Source organism: Benincasa hispida, chromosome 5 (assembly GCF_027475165.1).
Source record: "Benincasa hispida cultivar pf3 chromosome 5, pf3_genome.v1.1, whole genome shotgun sequence".
NCBI classification, from domain to species: domain Eukaryota; kingdom Viridiplantae; phylum Streptophyta; class Magnoliopsida; order Cucurbitales; family Cucurbitaceae; genus Benincasa; species Benincasa hispida.
In genome coordinates, this window is record NC_143482.1 from 6,213,096 (window position 1) to 6,232,223 (window position 19,128).

A 19,128-nucleotide genomic window follows, 5' to 3' on the forward strand; every position below is an offset into this window, starting at 1 on the left:
TTTGAACTAGAGAAGAGAATCCTCTCCTTGTTTACATGGCAGCAGGACAATACTCAAATAAAAAGCTGACAAAATCTTGAAATCTTGTATTATCGTTAATTTATATCATGGGACCATTCCATATTCATGTATTGTTTAATGGATTAACTTGTGGTTTCATATTCATTTCTTGAATTAATATTATTACTATTATCAATTTAAAGGCTATTAAGACTAGCTTACCCATACTTTGACTAATCTCAAAAGACAACCACCTAACTTTGAAACATTTGATTGTCAGAAACCTAGTAGAATTTTAATATTCTAAGTAGGCCAATAACTGTTAGGTCAACTCATAACGGCTAATTTCTTAAATTACTTTGAACTAACATTAAGTATTGGAACAAGATGTTAACAGACCTGGGAGCAAATCAGTATACTGAGGTGGAACTTGAGAAAATGTTTATCGATATAAAACAAAAACCATGTATTACAGTCGAACTGCACACCAAAATTTTTTAAGAAAAATGGGACGGCATTTGGTAAATTTACTCCAGGACTTTAAACTATCTATTCTGAGAAAAGCAAGGCGAGAAGATCAACTAAATAATTAGTAAATAAAGAGTATAATTCACCAATGGGTTTAGAGAAGTACGAGAAACCTATCCGTGGAGTAGTCAATGTGAAGTTATTGCTTCCTCCCCCTTCCTTTCTTGGTTGGCTGTGCATCAACCTGGTCTTTGCCCGTCACTTCTGATATATCCACTTCACAAAAGAGAAAAGGCAAAATATATGAGAACTCCAATTAGTAGAACAGAGTGCACATTAGATTTACATGTTGAAGAATTGCTGGGAAAATAAAAAAATTATATAGATTAAGAAAGATGGTCCATGAATGCTAGAGTTGCTTATTTAGATCAGAGCTTGTGTGAGAACTCCAGGCATGCCGTGAATCATTTTGGCCAATACAAAAAAGTTATCATGCAGGTCTATATTCATTCATAGGTTCAAATGGCATTCAAAAGGGAAGTGAACTCGTCCTTCAAGTGCTGAAACCATGATGGAACTAATTTACAAGTTGCTGCAATTTAAGGATATGTAACTTTGGTGCAATTAGAGAAGACGTAGTTTCCATTCCATTCATTCATATAGACAACAAGAATTCAAATTTTAACAGAATTTTAGTACAAAATCATGTCACTAGCAAGTGGTTATTTATTATTCAACAGAGGATTCAGATGCTTCATTAATCAACATAAATTCAGAGCAAAATACCATCAGGGCCCCGGGCCATCAGTGTGAAGAATATGTTGTTGAGTTTTTCCATCTTCTTGGCATCCTGTGCCTGGTCAGTCTTGAACTTAAGACACTGGAAACATGAAGAAAACGGAAGGAAGAAAAAAAAAGAAGGAAATTAGTAGACCCAATACATCTAGAAAGAGAGCACTACTAATTCCATAATGATGTTGTTACAATTTGACATGTGCCCTTGCAAGTTTTGATTAACTTCCAGAGTGTTCATATCAATAGAAGATCATTGACGTGTCCAGGTTTGTCATGAGGATATGTGCAGATACAAAGAAAATTCTCCATACAAGCAAGCATCAACATATGAATATCGCCAATCAGAATCTCAGTTGATATCTTGTACCCGTGCATCTTTCACTGATTAGTTTTCGCTTTTCCATTCGAGAAAGAAACACCCCCACATCCTAATCATCCGTAGATTGATTACAAAAGATATATGACACCAAGAGAGTCGGTGAAAATTTTGGTTTTGATTAGTGGTTAGGTTTAAGACCTGAGTTCTAAATTGCTAGTTGTTGGTTCGTGGTTGCATAAAAAAAAGTCTCATCCTTTACTGAGATGTAACAAATTCAACTGTTGTCTACTTGAAACTTTACAGAATAATATAGTGGAAGCATATCACAAGTCTACTTAGATACACGTGCATCAAAGACTCAATTTGGCACATTCAAACACTGTCGTTCAACATTCATAAGGCTAAGAATTTGCCACATGAAACACAGAACCAAGCATACAGTTGAAAGTCAATAATCGAAATTCCCATCCTGATCACTAACCAGAAAAACACATGATGTTAATCGATATTCCAACAAAAAATTCCTTACCTCACGGTTATCGGTGACCTTAAGAACTAGTTTCCCATCGCAGTGTCGATACTTCATATTATACCTCGTCTAAATTTTCAGTAGCATTGAAAAAGAAAACAGCAATCGCAGTTAGAATGAATCAGAAAACAAAGAACGATGCAATAAACGGAACATATGAGTAGACTGTAAGTTCGCAATCCAGGGACAATGTTTAGACAGAAACCAAATTAGGCAGTTTGATGAATTCAAGCGCCTTTCGCCATTCATATCATTCAAGTCTGCGGCGCTGATTTGCTCAGTTCCGTGTAATTCAAAAGTTAAAAATCCAATTGGAGAATGACAATAGAACAATGCGATCTAATTTCTCAGAATTCAAACAGATAACAATATCTAGGGAATCGAATTTGGAAGTAAAAACTTACGGAGTTGGGATCGGAACGGAACAATTGCACAGAACGCTCGACGAATTCATCCCACGAAGCTACGTAGACCATGGCTGTGCGGCAGAATCGAAAGAGAGCGGAGCTTGGGAATTTTAGCGAGTGTGCGAAAGCTTGGTTTCTTTAGTATGAATAGCACGAGCGCGATAAGAAAGAAACACAAATAAGGAATTTAGTAAACAATTTAGGCTCATTGCAATTCGTTTTTGGTTTTTTAATTTTTTAACAATTAAGTCTGTTTGGAATCTAATTGAGTTAATTTTATAAATATTTTAATAATCATTGATGGTAAAATCTATAAACCTTTAAGGGAGAATGATACGCTGAAGTCAATATTCAATATTTAGTAAAGGGTTAGAACAAGCTAAAAATATGAAGAAGAACTTACCTCAAGTGTAGAATTCTTTAGAATCAGAGAATATTAATTCGAGGTGGCAATGGGATTGAGATCATGGCCTACAGAAAGTAGGCCTTCATTGGAGGAGAGATGCTAGCCTCGGCTCCAAGGCCAAGGTAGGTACTGGGCCATTTGGCCCAACTTTCTCCTTTCCTGGTCTCTTCCTCTCTCGACCCATTTGCCCATTTCTCACTCTAGTGACCCTCATATGACAATTGTTATTTCGGTTTTACTTTTAACAGTTTATCGTTCTAAGCTCGTGATTCTTGGTCAAGAAATAATCCAAAACAAACATTGTTAAGAAAAATCAAAACAAAAAAGCATTTTTGAAAACTTTTTTTGGTTTTTAAAAAAGATGTGCACCTAAGTATTATAAGATAGATCCATAACAATAATATGAATCTATCACTGTTAGGCTTATTAGAGTGATATAACAAGACTATCAGTGATAGACTCTCTCTTCCATTGATTTTTGCACATAATTATCAGAGTGATAACAATATTTCTTTCTTTTCTTTTCTTTTTTTCCTTTTTTTTTCAAAAATCTGAAATTGTGGTTTTTTTTTTATTATTTCGATGGAATTCCGGCCAGAATAAAGATCGTGTGAACTATTATTTTGTAAGTCCGATTCCCTCCTCGTCACAAACTCTTTTCGATTTTCCTATTTCAATATTCCAAAATATTCTTACGTAATTTTTGTTCAAATATTATCGATGAGTGCGACCAAGACTTTAGTCAAGTGATATATAGTCTTGTAAAGAAAAATAGTCTTGGTCCATAGTGCAAGTTGACATGCATAAGCAATAAAAGTCCCAATAAAACTAAGTATCATCCTCAAAGATCGGAATACAATTTTTTCTAGCTATTATTAATTACTTTCTAATTTTATAAAGTGATTCAACGGTGATTGAAGCTTCCGAAAGTTTTCAATTTTTAAACTAAGCTATCTACTTACAAATTTTACTGAATAAAGTCTCTAAGTTATTGATTCAATTATAGACTCGCATAATTAAATAACCTAACATAAGATTATTCAGGATGTCTTCTCTTGAACTCGATCTATCCTAACACTCAATTATCTATCCTAATACCCAATAATTAATTAATTCCCATGCAATTAGTTAATTAGGTGCAACATGAAGTTCCTTCAATCACAGTTCTTATAAACAACCTAACACTCGCATTCATAGTCTGATTACAATTCAAATTCTTATCTCTCTTTTGAGTAGATAATTAACTTATGTGCAATTAATCAATGGACAGTTGATAAAAAGAAAATAGACTAGGGAATTCGAAAACACAACTATGCTTCAATCCAAATGTCAATTAACAACGAACACAAAATCCATAGTCTCTCCACAATTCCCTAGATGAAATAGTCTAGCTACTCATGGTTATGATAAACATTACAATTTTAGCAACATGTAGAGAATAGTAAAAGATAAAGGGAAAAAACTATGCATCATCGTCATTGATACCACGTTGATCGCCACCACACATTCGACTCTCGTCCTCAAGCTAACAAACGACCTCCTCATCTTCCTCTCAAATTATTCTAACAATGACGCACACTCTTGTCCTAACTCAAAAATAACACTAAAACTTGATACCATTTCTAAAGGAACCCAAGGCCCACAGCGGAAGCGGGGATCGTCCTAATTTCATTTTTATCACATAATTAAAACTTACAGAATAAAAAATTATGCAATTCAACAAAAAATTACAACATGCTTAAAAGAGGAAAAAGGGAGAAGATTACATACTCTTGAAGAACCAAGATCTTCTTCTCAAATTCCCTCCTAGATCCGATCATGAACCTTCCTTGAAAATCAAACCAAAACTAAGACAACCACAAGTGAGACCTTTGTATTCTCTATAGGGGATGAGAATCACAAGAGGTGTGACATTTGTGTTCTTTTTGGGAGAGAGAGAGTATTGAGAAGAGAATTTTCCAGGGAGATAAAAAAACGTAGTCATACACACAGAGACCCTCTTTGTGAAGAAGATGGATTAGATCGTAGAATTAACCTCCCACTAGCACGATTAATTGAGAGAAAAATGGGAGGGAGTTACAACTCCCTTCTAAAAAGAATTTTCAAAAAATAATTTATTTTTTTAAAAATATTTAATATATATATATGTGTGTGTGTGATAACCACCTTATCATATTATATATATATTAAACTATATATTATATCAAATATAATACATAACCTATAGTTTTTATACTGTATCAAATACAATATAACATATAGTTTGAATTTCTCACAATAATGCATAACATTTAATATAAATCACATTTATACTAAATAATTATATGAATCTCATCGATATAATTATTATTTGAATCATATTCAAATATTTAATTCCTCTCAAAATAAACTTTATATTATAATGTACCAAATACATTATATTAATTATATCACATATAATTAATTTAATTTAATTATATCACATATAATTAATTTCCTAAATTAATTTGAACAATTCAAATTAATCCAAAATTAGTTCTTAATAATCCCTATTGAGCTACAAAAAGGGGACCTTAAAGACTTGTAGATCGAAGCTTCAATTAGGGGTGTTCTGAAAACCCGATGACCCGAAAAAATCGATCAACCCAACCCAACCCATGAGTATTGGGTTGGATTCAAATAAATGAATTTTTTTTGGGTTTGGTTGGTTCATGGGTTCACCTAAAATGACACAAACCAATTCGAACTAACCCGAACTTATTATTAACTTTATAATGTATATTTTTTACTCATGATACAATCATATATACATATATTTATTTAAGTTTTATCATTTTTTAGATAATTTATTCTCCAACAACTCCTAGCACTTTGGAAATAAAATATTCATTATATAAATTGAAATTGAGTTGTTAATCTTAATTCAATATATGAAAATAATTAAATCAAATTTTTACCTATTAACAACTTACTTTCTTTTAGAACAAAAATAACTTGATCAACCTAAACTAACCCAACCCAAATGTTTCATGGTTGGGTTGGGTTGGGTTCATTCTTTAAGAAGGGTTATTTGAGTTGAAGAAATTAACAACCCAAACAATTGGGTTGAGTCCAAAAAGTCCTTCAACCCAACCCAACCTACGAACACCCCTAAGTTCAATGATACTTGAATAATTAATTAAACTCTTTTAATTAAATTATTTAACATCCATTAACTGTTGGTTACTCCAATAAAGACCGATAGCTGTACTATTCACACTACAAATATATTAATATGTCCATTGGATATAATCAGTCAACAACGCAATGATCTTTCACAAATTGCTCGTAAGTACAACGAGACCAAAATTATCGTTTTGCCCATGTAGTTACATCTAACTCCTTAAGTACCACTGATTCCTCTAATGAACAATAAGTCATAGTCTAACTATGACCAAACCCCTCTTGGACCAAGAGCGAGTGTAATACTACATTGTTCAAGCCCCAAAATCAGCCCTTAAGGAAGCAATTTATTTACTTACATCGACATTAGGAAATGAGTGAATTCCATCTTGTGTAGCTGTGTTCCCAGCTTCTTGATCAGACGAACCCCCATAATGGTAGGTTTATTAAATCGATGATCTAACCACAACCCATACAAATCAAAGGAACGCATTTATAGGCTGGATTTCACAACTCACTCAAGATTCAGGTCATGTCACCTATGGTCATCCTAGTGAAATATAAGTATCTGTTATTAATGGTATTATATTATGAGACTATTCATTTCATGGTCCGGTCTTTTACAAACCCTTTTGTATAGAACACCCATGCTCACATGTCTCTACATGAACGATAAAAATCAGATCATTTGTAGCACTTTACAATAATTGTAACATCTACAAAGTGGGTCGTATTCGTAGTGTCATCAGGATAATGTATCTAACCTTATCCATCTACTACAGAACATTTCGGTTATCACTTAAACATGATCCACTTGTATATTTCTATGTACATGTTTAGGCTACATAATATAACCTTGGATCTTAGTTTATTAGTCTGTGGGTTAATATTACTAAATGTCAAATAAAGTACCTCATATTTTATTAAATAAACAAATAGTTTATATATTACAATTACAAACTACAAGACCCATGAGATTTAGGGCATCAACCGCAACATTTTCTGTGTAGCCAACACATCTTTTTAAAGGGAAAATAGAGGCAGCATCGCAACGTTGCAACATTGACCTCTAGTGCCCTTGCAACATTGAGCAATGTTGGCGGGGCTTCAAAGTTCGTAGCGTCGCGATGCTACCCTATTTTGAGCTCTCAAGTTTGGCCTCTTTTCTGGTCCTTTTTGTATAAATGACCCTATAGTTCTTCTTCAAGGGTTTTTCACCATTTTATGTCCAAATTCTTCAAAACTTTTTTCTATAGCTCGATTATGAAATTCACTTAATTTAACGTACTAAATCACACATATCCTAAATTAGAAGCAAATACAACACTTTTCAAATGTTTTTCACAACCTCATGCTATCAACAAGTAATACATGAAGTACTCCAAATATTGAATTCAAGGGATGAATGTAACAAAAATTGTAAGTAAACAAGACTTTCTTATAATTGGTTGTGTGAAAATAGACTAAAGACAAAAGAAATAAAAAAAATAAAAAATAAAAAATGGACTCAAATTTGCACATACCCTTTAGTTAGAGAATGTCACATCTCATACAATTGCAACTTTGACTCAAACTTAAATATGGTGAATCAAATTGAACACCTATTCGACTTTCGATGAAGTATTTGTCAAAGACAAAAAAGACAAAGACTTATGTCCAAGTTATTTTCCTATATTGCTTTTATGGAAACCAAGTTTCATCTAACCCTTTCAGTATTAGACTTAATTTTTGTAACATCGTATAATCTATATTATATTACATATTTTAATTTAACAAAAATAATTGAGTTTATAACACGAAATACTATATTTATTATTGTTTTCATCATTTTTAATATAATTCTGCCTATTAAAAACTTTGAATTCAAAATCTGGATAGTCTGAAAACATGAAAAACAGTTATTTTAAAAAATTATGCCGTTTAGATCACAGAATCTATGAACAATTTTATTTACTAATTCAATAAATATGAAAATATAAAATAGAATATGAATTATCTATCAAACAAGCCCTAAATTTGGTATCGGCAAAAAAGGCAATCATGGAATATGCAACAGGGAAATAGATCCTAATTTACAGAGTCATGGTCATGGTCTATAGCCATGACCACATCGGTGATGGCAAAAAACCCAACTCTTCGTCTTTTACTATCACTATCAGCTCAAGCCTAGGTAGCTGCATTTTCTCTCTCCAAAACCCATTTCATTTTTCTCTCCAAAAACCCATCTTCTTCAATCGCAGTTGGGTTTTCTTACAGCTTCTCCAATGTCCTCTGTTCAGCCATCTCCATATGGCTTCACTGAAACTTCCATTCTATCACGCGCCCGAGCCGCCTCCGATTCTGTTTACGCCACTTTACGGCCATGGCGGGAGCTTCTTCAGCCGTTATCGTCTTTCACCCGCCCTTCATCCATTGGCGAGGCGACTATTCGGTGTAAGCGTAATCTCAAGTACTTCCGTGTTAATTACACCTTCATCGTTTTGCTCATTCTCTTTTTCAGCCTCCTCTGGCACCCTGTTTCATTGATTGTGTTCTTGATCGTGTTCGTTGCGTGGTTCTTCCTTTATTTTTTCCGGGATGAGCCATTGGAGGTGTTTAATCGTGTTGTTGATGATCGAGTTGTGTTGGCTCTGCTTGGATTGGTCACAATTGTTGCTTTGGTGTTGACGGATGTGTTGTTGAACGTATTGGTTTCGATTTTGATTGGGGTTTTTCTTGTTTTGATACATGCCGCCTTTAGGGTTACAGATGATTTGTATATTGATGAGCAAGAAGTCGCCGATGGAGGATTGCTTTCGGTTGTCGGCAGTCCGACTCGTACAGGGTATAGCCGAATCTAGAAATATCATTGGTTCATTTGGCTATGTTATGAAATATGAATGATCCTCTCGCCTCATCTAATCCAAGTTCTTCGTGCTACAATTCGAAATTCGAACGAGCATTAGAGATCAAGCTTCTCTCTAGCCTTCACTTGGTGATCTGGTTTGATGTCACTGATTGTTTCAGCGATGATTTTTTCAATTACTCCTTAAATTTTAGGGTTCTGCTTTTGTAATGTTTGTTCAAAATGTTTGAACGTGTAGTTTTAGTTGATGGTAGCGATATACAGAGTTTTGCTAGGTTAAATCCTGGATTTTATCCCAACACTACTCCTATTTGGGTTTGATTTTTAAGGAAGGGGGTTGCAATAACTTTGGGTTTGGTGTGTTCTTTACTTTTGGAAAGAAGAAATGGCAAATAGTGAATCTCAATTTTGGTCTTAAATGTTCTGTTAAGGTATACAGGATCTACCATTTCATGTATTTTCTGTGGTGTTCTTTCTCTTCATTGTCTCGGAATTTCTGGGTATACTTGTTGATTCATATAAACTATAATGGTATATATTGCTTTGCTTCTCATCATTTGCCATAAATTGTATTTTGTGGGTTTTTGAATACAACAACTGCAGGGATGGGAGATCGAACCTCCAACCTATAGGGTGGTGGAAGGTCGTGTCATCCCAATTACCGTTGAGCTAAGCTCGCTTTGATTATATGCTATGGGTTTTGATGTTTCAAATTGATTGTGAAAAGTAGGAACTAGATAGTATTAGCTGAGCGTTTCCAAATTCTTGGAGATATGATGCTAAGGTTTAATCTGTGTACTCTAGGATGTTATGCTTTGTATTAGTTTTGTTTCTTAGGTTTCGAAATGCACTAGTTTGACATTTTTTTATCAGATATTCAGCTTTGTCACATGATAGATCTGTTTGTGAGTTTGGATGTGGATTAAAAGGGGAATTATGTATTGGATGGCCCAGCATAGGAGCTGTATTATCTAGCATTTGCTTTTTTTTTTCCCTCTCTTTTTCTATTAGAACTTCTGCTTCACTTTCCAAATGGTTCCACTTTCTGCATCTTTCTGATTCCCATGTGACAAAAGTTAAAAGTGTTGGTTATTTTAGTTGTATAATGCCTATTCTTTTATCAGGGATCCCAAGTGAAGGTGCTTGAATTTATAGCTGGTTTTCACATGGCGATTGTCTTAGTTCTTGGTTCTTGTTTTTAATGTCGCATAGGCAACTTGCACGAAAGCAGGTGAACTGTGAATGCTTTGTGGGACAATAATGAAGGTTTATTCATTACATTTCAGACTTTCAGGTCCAAGGATTTCATTACATTTTCACGTCTTTGCTGCACCCTACGATATAACTGGTTTTCGTTTGATGATTAGTCGGTTTTTTTATGCAACATTGGTTACTCTCGGATGGGGTGTTTACTAGAGTCTGTTGTTTGTTGTTGCTAATTTAATTCCTTGAGCTTGTCTTCAACTTCGGTTCACAGTAATAGTTGGCTGCTAGTTGGACTGCCGCCATTTTTTTGCAGCCTAGGCAGACGGTGCCTGTGGTAAGCTGTTATTTTAATGCTTTTGCAGTTTCTTTTGCCTATTGTGGTTGGGTTAGACTGCGAAAAGTGGTCACAGCTCACAGCTAGCTGTTAAGTATTACTCATGGTCAAATCTGCAAGAAGAACCTGTTTCTTCCTTTCCTTTTTTCAATAATTCTTTCATGAGACAAGTAGGGTAAAAGAGTTAAAGTTAGCATGTGATTCGATTTCAAAATTTTTGTTTTCCTTGGCGTTTGTGAAAAAACATTCTGTAAGAATAGGAAGAGTTCTTTTTTCTTTTTTCTTTTTTGAAGAATAAATAGGAAAACTACTCCATATTCTTTTATCTGTTTCTTCTCTCTAGTTGTTTGATATTTTATGTTTCATCATTTATATATATATATATTTTTAAAAAATTAACCTTATCTTTTGGGATGCTTTTCATCTTTTTCTGGAAAATTGGCAATTGTAATAATACTTTTTCAAGATGGTAACATGGTAAAATTGATAATTACATTGTATCGTTAACTGATAGTTGGTTCGATTTTTTCGATTTTAGATAAACTGAAACCAAAGTGAAACATTGGTCTTATAAAATAGAGAAGTAAACCGATGCACAAAACTTTTTCATTTATTTGGTTCCATCATTTGGTTTTTGCTCAATTGGGCCTTTCGCATCTTTTTTTCTTTTCTTTTCTTTTCGTTTTTTTTTATTTGATTTCAACTTTTCTTTTTAATAACGCATTTTTGTTTTTCTCGAATTAAAATATGGACCAACATCCTTTTTTATTTAAAGATTTTAATCGTGTTTCTTTTCTTCAGATGATAATTGGACTTTTTTTCCCCTTAATAACAAGCCTATGTCCCTATTATAAATATTATAAAAATAAATAGATGTCAATTGCTTAGTATCTTAAAAGTCATATGTCAATATTTGTAGTTATTCATGTTTGGTATTCATGTAAGACCACATCTTACTTGTCACTTTGTTTTTAAATAGTGACATTTGGTGGATCTTAAAATCACACATTAGTGAGAAGTCCATTTTAACTTTTCACTACATTTTTATAATTTTAGTTATTTTATTTTAGTATTATATTATATTATATTCTCCATTGCGTTCCTCAATTTCACAACACATTATCAGCACGAGCTCCTATTGCTTCCATCGCTCAAGGTGGGTCGGTCTTTTTTCTCTTTATTATAATTAATAAATTAAATATTATTTTGCATATTTAATACATATTAAATTTCTAATATAAATACAATATTTTGTGATAGTGTTGTCATGACAAACCTTACAAGATTAGAATTCACAGCCCTTGACATTAATGACAATAATTTGAAGGAACTTTAACGAGGGAACCTTGAGTGGAAGCAAATCGACCAAATTCCATAATTTGTTGAATGCAAAGTTTTACAGTAAACAAGCAATAAGATATGCATTTAAAACTAAATTACAACATGCTTTAAAAGAAAAAGGGTTTCAAGAAACCTCACATTTGAAGACTTTCTTCGCGTTTTCCCTCGAACGGATCACAAATTTTTTGAAGACCTTCTTCAAGATAAACCTCAAACCAAAACCCAGACACTACCACAATAGTGGGCTTTGACTATTTTGGTTGAGAGAGAGCTTAATGTGCAGAGGAAGAAGATTGAGAACTTTCACAGTCAAAAACGAAACTCACAGAACACTTTTGTAAAAAAAAATTTCAATCATTCAATAGCCTGAGGAGAAGAAGAAGAAAAACCATTTTTTCTTTTCTACTTGTCATAAAAATAATCACCCCCCACTAATGTGAGTGGAGAGAAAAGATGGGGAAGATAGTTATAACTCTCATCCTTATTATCAAATAATAATAATCATAATATAAAGATAAATATAATAACTAACTTATTATATATATATATATTAAATTATATGTTATATCAAATATAACATATAACATATAACCTATAGTTTTAATATTGTATCACATATAATATAAATATAGTTTATTTTCTCTATTACATGACATTTAATATAAATCATATTTATATTAAACTTAACAACTATGAATCCCATTCATAGAAAAAATATTTGAATCTCATTCAAATATCTATTTCCTCCCATTAAGTTATAATGTATCAAATACATTATAACAATTATATCACATATAATTAAAATAATTTAATTATATCATATATAATTAAATCTTTGAATAATTCAAACTAATCTAAAAACTGATTCTCAACTAAATCCTATTGAGCCACCAAGGGGACTTCATGAACCTGTAGCTTGAAGTTCCAACGGTACATGAATAATTAATTAAAATATTTAATTACATTATTCACCATCTGTTAACTGTCAGACACTCTACTAAAGATCGACAGCTGCACTCTTCGTACTACAGATATAATTCTATGTCCATTGGATATAACCAATCAACAGTACGATGACTCTTCACAAATTGCTCGTAAGTACAATTTGGCCAAATTATCGTTGTAGTTATATCTAACTCCTTATATATCATTGATCCCTCTAATGAACAATAGGTCATAGTTCTACTATGACTAAACCCCTCTCGGGCCAGGAGAGGGTATGACGTCACATTGTTCAAGACCCGAAATCAGCCCTTAAGGGAGCAATTTATCTACTTACCCCTACCTCGGGGAAGGAGTAAATTCCATCTTGTGTAGATGTTCCCAGCTCCCTAATCAGACGAATCTCTAAAATGGTAGGCTTGTTGAGTCGATGATCTGGCCACTCTCACCTATACAAATCAAAAAACCGTCCTCATAGGCAAGAGTTCACAACTCACTCAGGATTCAACATGTTACCTAGGGTCATCCTAGTGAAATGTAAGTATCTATTATGAACGACGTTATATAATGAGACTAAACATTTCGTGGTCCGGTCTTATACAAACTCCTTTATATAGAATATCCCCGCTCGCATGTCTAATACATGAATGATCAAGATCAAATCATTTGTAGTACTTTACAACAATTGTAATACCTACAAAGCGGGCCATACTCGTAGTGTCACCAGGATAGGGTATCCAGCCTTATCCATATACTACAAACCATTTATGTTATCATTTAAACATGATCCACCTGTATGTCCCCACATACATGTTTAAGTTACAAAGATAACCTTGGATGTTAGTTTATTGGTTTGTGGTTAATGCAACTAAAATATCATATATTTTATAGATAATTAATGAAAAATCAAATATTTTATTAAATACATAATGAGTTTGTTCAACAATGTTTACAAACTATAGAACCCTATGAAATTTAGGGCATCAACCCCAACAACCTCCTACTTGATCTAAAGCTAGTGGGGTGTACAATATAATCAAAATACAAAATACACAAATAATAAACTAGGGCATAATACGCGACCAGTACAATATCTCCCACTTGCCCTAGTTTAGACATGGCCTGTCCCATAGATCCATACTCTGTAGGTGACCCTCAAACACCGTAGCCATGAGGGCCTTTGTAAACGGATCCGCAACATTGTGCTCCGAAGCTATCTACGTGACAATCACGTCCTCTCGATACACAATCTCTCAGATGAGATGATACTTTTGCTCTATATGTTTGCCGCACTTATGACTCCTAGGCTCTCGGGAATTAGCCACAACACCATTATTATTACAATAAAGTGTGATGGGCTTTGATATGTTTGGAACAACTTTCAGATCAGTCAAGAATTTCTTGAGCCAAATGGTTTTCTTAACAACTTCACAAGTCCATACATACTCAGCCTCCATGGTGGAGTCAACGATGCACCCTTGTTTGGTGCTTTGCCATACTACTGCCCCTCCGTTAAGAGTGAACACTGATCCTGATGTGGATTTTCTAGAATTCTCATCAGTCTAAAAATCAGAGTCCGTGTATTCCGTAAGGATCAAATCCTTAGAACCATAAGAATCAAATCCTTAGAACCATATACGAGCATGTAATCCCCTCGCCGTAGATACTTGAGGATGTTCTTAATGGCTGTCTAGTGATCTAATCCTGAATTAGATTGATATCTACTGACTATCCCCACTGCATAGCAGATGTTAGGTCTAGTACATAACATCGCATACATCAAGTTGTCCACAACGGATGCATAGTGGACTCATCTCATCTCCTCAACCTCTTGAGGTGTCTTAGAACACTGTTTCTTAGATAATGTAACTCACTGTCTAAGAGGCAATAAGCCTATTTTGAAGTTCTACATCGAATATTTGACAAGTATCTTGTCAATATACGACGCCTGAGCAGTGGTAGCATTTTGTTCTTTCGATCTAGAAAAATCTGGATACCCAGAACAAATTAAGTCTCTCCCAAATCTTTAATTTGGAATTGGGTCGCTAGCCAGTTCTTAATTGTAGTCAGTAAACCTACATCATTCCCAATAAGCAGGATATCATCTACATACAACAGTAGAAAAACTACTGAACTGTTGATATCTTCTTGTATACATAAGGTTCATCAATGTTTTGATCAAAGCCATAAGATTTGATCGCAGTATCAAACCTTATGCTCCAAGATCGAGAAGCTTGTTTCAGTCCATAAATGGATCGATTAAGCTTGCAAAACTTTTGCACTTGACCTTTGGTTATGAATCCCTCGGGCTGCACCATGTAAATGGTGTCCTCAAGATTTTCATTCAGAAAAGTAGTCTTGACATCCATTTGCCAAATTTTATAATCATAATATGATGCAATGGATAGGAGGATCCGGATAGACTTAAGCCTGGTAACAGGCGAGAAAGTCTCCTCATAGTCGACTCCCTTTACTTGGGTATAACCCTTTGCCACCAGCCTAGCCTTGAAGGTTTGCACCTTCCCATCAACACCTTGTTTCCTCTTGTAGATCCATTTACAACCTATAGGTTTAACCCCTTCAGGTTGATCTACAAGATCCCATACGAAATTGAAGTACATAGGCTCCATTTCGAGATCCATTCATCTTTGTCAATATCCTTCATTGTCTTCTTGTAAGACAATGGATCCTCAACTTCACCATCAGCTACCATAACTAGGATTTCAGTTAAACCCATATAGCGAATAGATGGGTTCGAAACCCTCCTACTACGTCGAGGTTCCCTCAACACTTGAGGTGGATTTGACCTACTAGATGAACCTACTTCAACAACTCTTATTGAGGTACTAGGTTCTTCAACAACTCTTGTTGAAGATTCAGTAGTTTCTTTGGAAATCTCATTCAACACAATCTTACTTCTAGGCCTGTGCTCCCTTATGTTGTCTTCCTCAAGAAAAGTAGCATTTTTCGATACAAATACTTTGTTTTCTTTAGGATCAAAGAAGTAACCACCTCTCGTTCCCTTGGGGTTACCTACAAATAGGCATAGACTTGAACGTAGTTCCAATTTCTTAGGATTAACCTCAAGCACATGTGCTGGGTAACCCCAGATTCTGAAATGGCATAAACTAGCTTTACGACCATTCCATAACTCCAAAGGTATTCTGGCAACACTCTTGGAGGGAACACAGTTCAGGATGTACGCTCCAGTCTCTACTACATAATCCCAAAAACGAGTCAGATAAGGAAGCGTAACTCATCATAGACTGAATCATGTCCAACAGGGTTCGATTTCTCTTTTATGATATACCATTTTGTTGAGATGTACCAGGTGCTGAGAGTTGAGACACAATTCTGTGTTTTATCATATAGTTTTGCAATGTTAAATCCATAAACTCTCCACCTCGATCAGATCGAAATGTTTTAATCATTCTATTTAATGCATTTTCAACTTCAGTCTTGAATTCTTTGAACTTTTCAAAAGATTCAGATTTATGTTGCGTTAAATAAACGTGTCCATATATTGAACAATCATCAACAAAAGTGATGAAATATTCATAACCTTCTCTAGCTTTTACATTCATTGGACCACGAAGGTCCTAATGTACCAGCTCTAGAGGTTTTTTAGCCCTATGACCTTTTCTAGTAAAAGGTCTCTTAGTCATTTTGCCTTCAAGGCATGACTCACACACAAGTATAGAATTTTCTTCTAACTCACTTAGAAGTCCATTCTTCACAAAACTCTCAATCCTATTGAGATTGTTGTGTCCTAGTCTTAGGTGCCAAAGTTGGGCATTTTCCTTAAGAGAAATTTTAAGTCTTTTATGTTGAGTTACAACAGTTTTAAACATCTCTGTGTTATGGAGGGCATTTGTTGCTAACGGCCTTAGCACATACAAATCATTTTCCACTTTTGCAGAACAAATATGAACACCATTATTTGTAATAAACACTTTATTGAAAGAAAAGTTGATATTATGATAATGTTCTAACAAGCACTTTACAGAAACTAAATTCCTTTTCAGATCAAGAACTACAAATACATCTTTCAAAACACGAAATATGTTTTGTAAAGTCAACCAAAGACCTCCCACTGCCACAGTTGAGACGACGTACCCGATTCCAACTCGCATCGTCATCTCACCAGCATCTAGTTGCCATCAGAAACTAATTCCCTAAAATGAAGAACAAACATGGTTAGTGGCCCCAAAGTCAATAATCCAAGCAAAATCATCATTCTCTAATAAACAAGTTTCCAATACAAGTAAGTCATATTTACCTTGTTTAGCCTTCTTCTTTTCTGCCAAATATCTGGGGCAGTTCCTCTTTCAGTGCCCATCTTGGTTGCAATGGAAACATTTTTCTTTGTCAGCCTTAACGGGTTGTCTACCCCTTGGTGCAACAACTACTGGGTTAGCAACCTTCCCCTTTCCACCCTTTTTCTTCTTCCACTTTTTGGTTCCGGAGGAAGAAGGTACAAACTTAGTTCCAGAGGTCGAACCTTTGTGGAACTTTTTAGAAGATGAAGGATCATTTGCTTCACCCTTCTTCTCCTTTCTTTTCAACAAGGATTGGAAGGTGTATAGCTCGTTGAACAGGGTAGTCAGGTTATAGTTAATCCTATTCAAAACAACATTGCTACAGAAGTGCAGGAAACTTTCAGGTAAAGAACAAGAATTTGTTAGCCTTAAGCTCCCTCCAAAGGTTTTTGAACAGAACTTTGATAGGTGAGAGGTGTAAGCAGAGAGAACGAGGCTTTTCAAAAAAGTACTGAGATTGTCCCTGACCCTAAGAGACTGCTTGAAGAAGAAAAGATATATTTTACAATCAAGAGGATTCCAGTATTTTGCTAACCTGGCTGACCTCATCGATGCTTGACACGTTCATTTTCGCCACGTTGAAGTGGATCATCTGAAGGAAATCGGATTCGCGAGATTTTCATGAGCAGCGGAAGAACGATAAGTCCAAATCACAATCATGAATGAACATATATTTATAGTCGACTTCAAACAAGCGGTTATACAATTCATACAGAGAAATTACAACATGAAAAACTACAATGCACAGAAAGCAAACTCTATGCACATATGAAGATGTGTCTCCACACTCCGTTGCGCGACCGCTCGAACAATTAGCAACCTCGAACACTCGATCTACACGACCAAGACACAGCACGAACACAACACGAACACTTCGCTCTCGTCCTCGACGATCGCCTCGGTCACGAACTCCTCAACACCACGAACGACCTCCACAGCACCACGAACGGCCTCCAGAAAACCTCGACGGTGTCGAGTTAAGTCTGAAACCACCAACAAGGCTACCTTGATATTCTCGGTGTGAGAATCTAGAGGGTGGGCTCTGTTCGGACTTGGTATGAGGCAGACGAATGAGGAAACACCAATCGCGTACACGACTGGGCAAGTGGGAGATGGTGGAGACCTATCGTATAGGTCGATGCCCAATCGTTTAGATAAAGCTAAGCGGTCGTCTAGTAAAATTATGCGATCGTTTAGCTTAGTCTGTCGCCTACAGACACTACACGACCGTTTACGTTGGGCAAGCGATCGTCTAGCAAAACTATGCGATTGTTTAGTAGATATTGCACGATGGTTTAGCTCTACTCTGCACGATCATTAGCTCGCTCAGCCGTTGTTTAATAAATCTGTATTTACTTGACGACCCCATGAGTTTCTTTTGCACGGAGAGAAAACTCAAAACCTTTTTTCAATAGTTTGTAAATCATCTTTTGAAAATAAGAAAACCATTTTTCTTTTAAACTCACGGTTACCATGATTCCAATAACCACCCACTCACTTGGTTATTAAAGAAAAAGAATTAATTATCTAATAATTAATATTATTATAAATATAAATGATAACCAACTTATCATACTATATTTATAACCTATAGTTTTAATATTTCATCTCATGAAACATATAAACCATAATTCTTTTTCTATTCCATGGTACTTAATGTAAATCTCATTTACATCAATCCTCCATTAGATGTATCTCATACATCATACCTATTATATCATATATAATCAAAATACCTTTTGTCAATTTGAACATTTCAAATCAACACCAAGAACTAATCCTCAACTTAATCCATTGAGCTACCAAGGGGACCTCATGAACCTGTAGCTCGAAGCTCCAACGGTACGTGAATAACTGACTAAATTCTTTAGTCACGAGATCCACCATCTGTTAACTGCTAGACACTCCAGTAAAGACCAACAGCTGAACTCTTCTTACCACAGATATATTATGTGTCCATCTTAACCAATGAGCAGTGTGATAACCCTTCATAGATTGCTCGTAAGTACAGTTGGGACAATAACCGTTATGCCCTGTAGTTACATCTGTCTCCTTAAGTACCACTGATTCCTCTAA

General features: G+C 34.9%; 1 protein-coding gene and 1 pseudogene across 3 annotated transcripts; one reads left to right on the plus strand and one right to left on the minus strand.

The window, feature by feature from the left end:
- Window positions 1-430: 430 nt before the first annotated feature.
- On the minus strand, window positions 431-3,026 carry LOC120077529 (Signal recognition particle, SRP9/SRP14 subunit). 2 transcript variants are annotated; one of them, XM_039031439.2, is made up of 5 exons: window positions 2,922-3,026; window positions 2,516-2,654; window positions 2,112-2,180; window positions 1,255-1,348; window positions 431-744 (listed from the first exon to the last, which is right to left on the minus strand). In XM_039031439.2, the coding sequence occupies exons 2-5, from the start codon at window positions 2,585-2,587 to the stop codon at window positions 668-670; spliced, it is 312 nt and encodes a 103-aa protein (XP_038887367.1). In that variant the 5' UTR covers window positions 2,588-2,654; window positions 2,922-3,026; the 3' UTR covers window positions 431-667. The 2 variants fall into 2 exon arrangements, with proteins under 2 accessions (XP_038887367.1, XP_038887366.1); XM_039031438.2 differs by lacking the exon at window positions 2,922-3,026 and having other exon boundaries at window positions 2,516-2,692.
- A 5,126-nt stretch (window positions 3,027-8,152) lies between these two features.
- Window positions 8,153-9,329, plus strand: LOC120077503 (PRA1 family protein E pseudogene; annotated as a pseudogene). The gene has a single exon (XR_016529513.1). The product of XR_016529513.1 is annotated as a PRA1 family protein E pseudogene (transcript).
- Window positions 9,330-19,128: the final 9,799 nt, after the last annotated feature.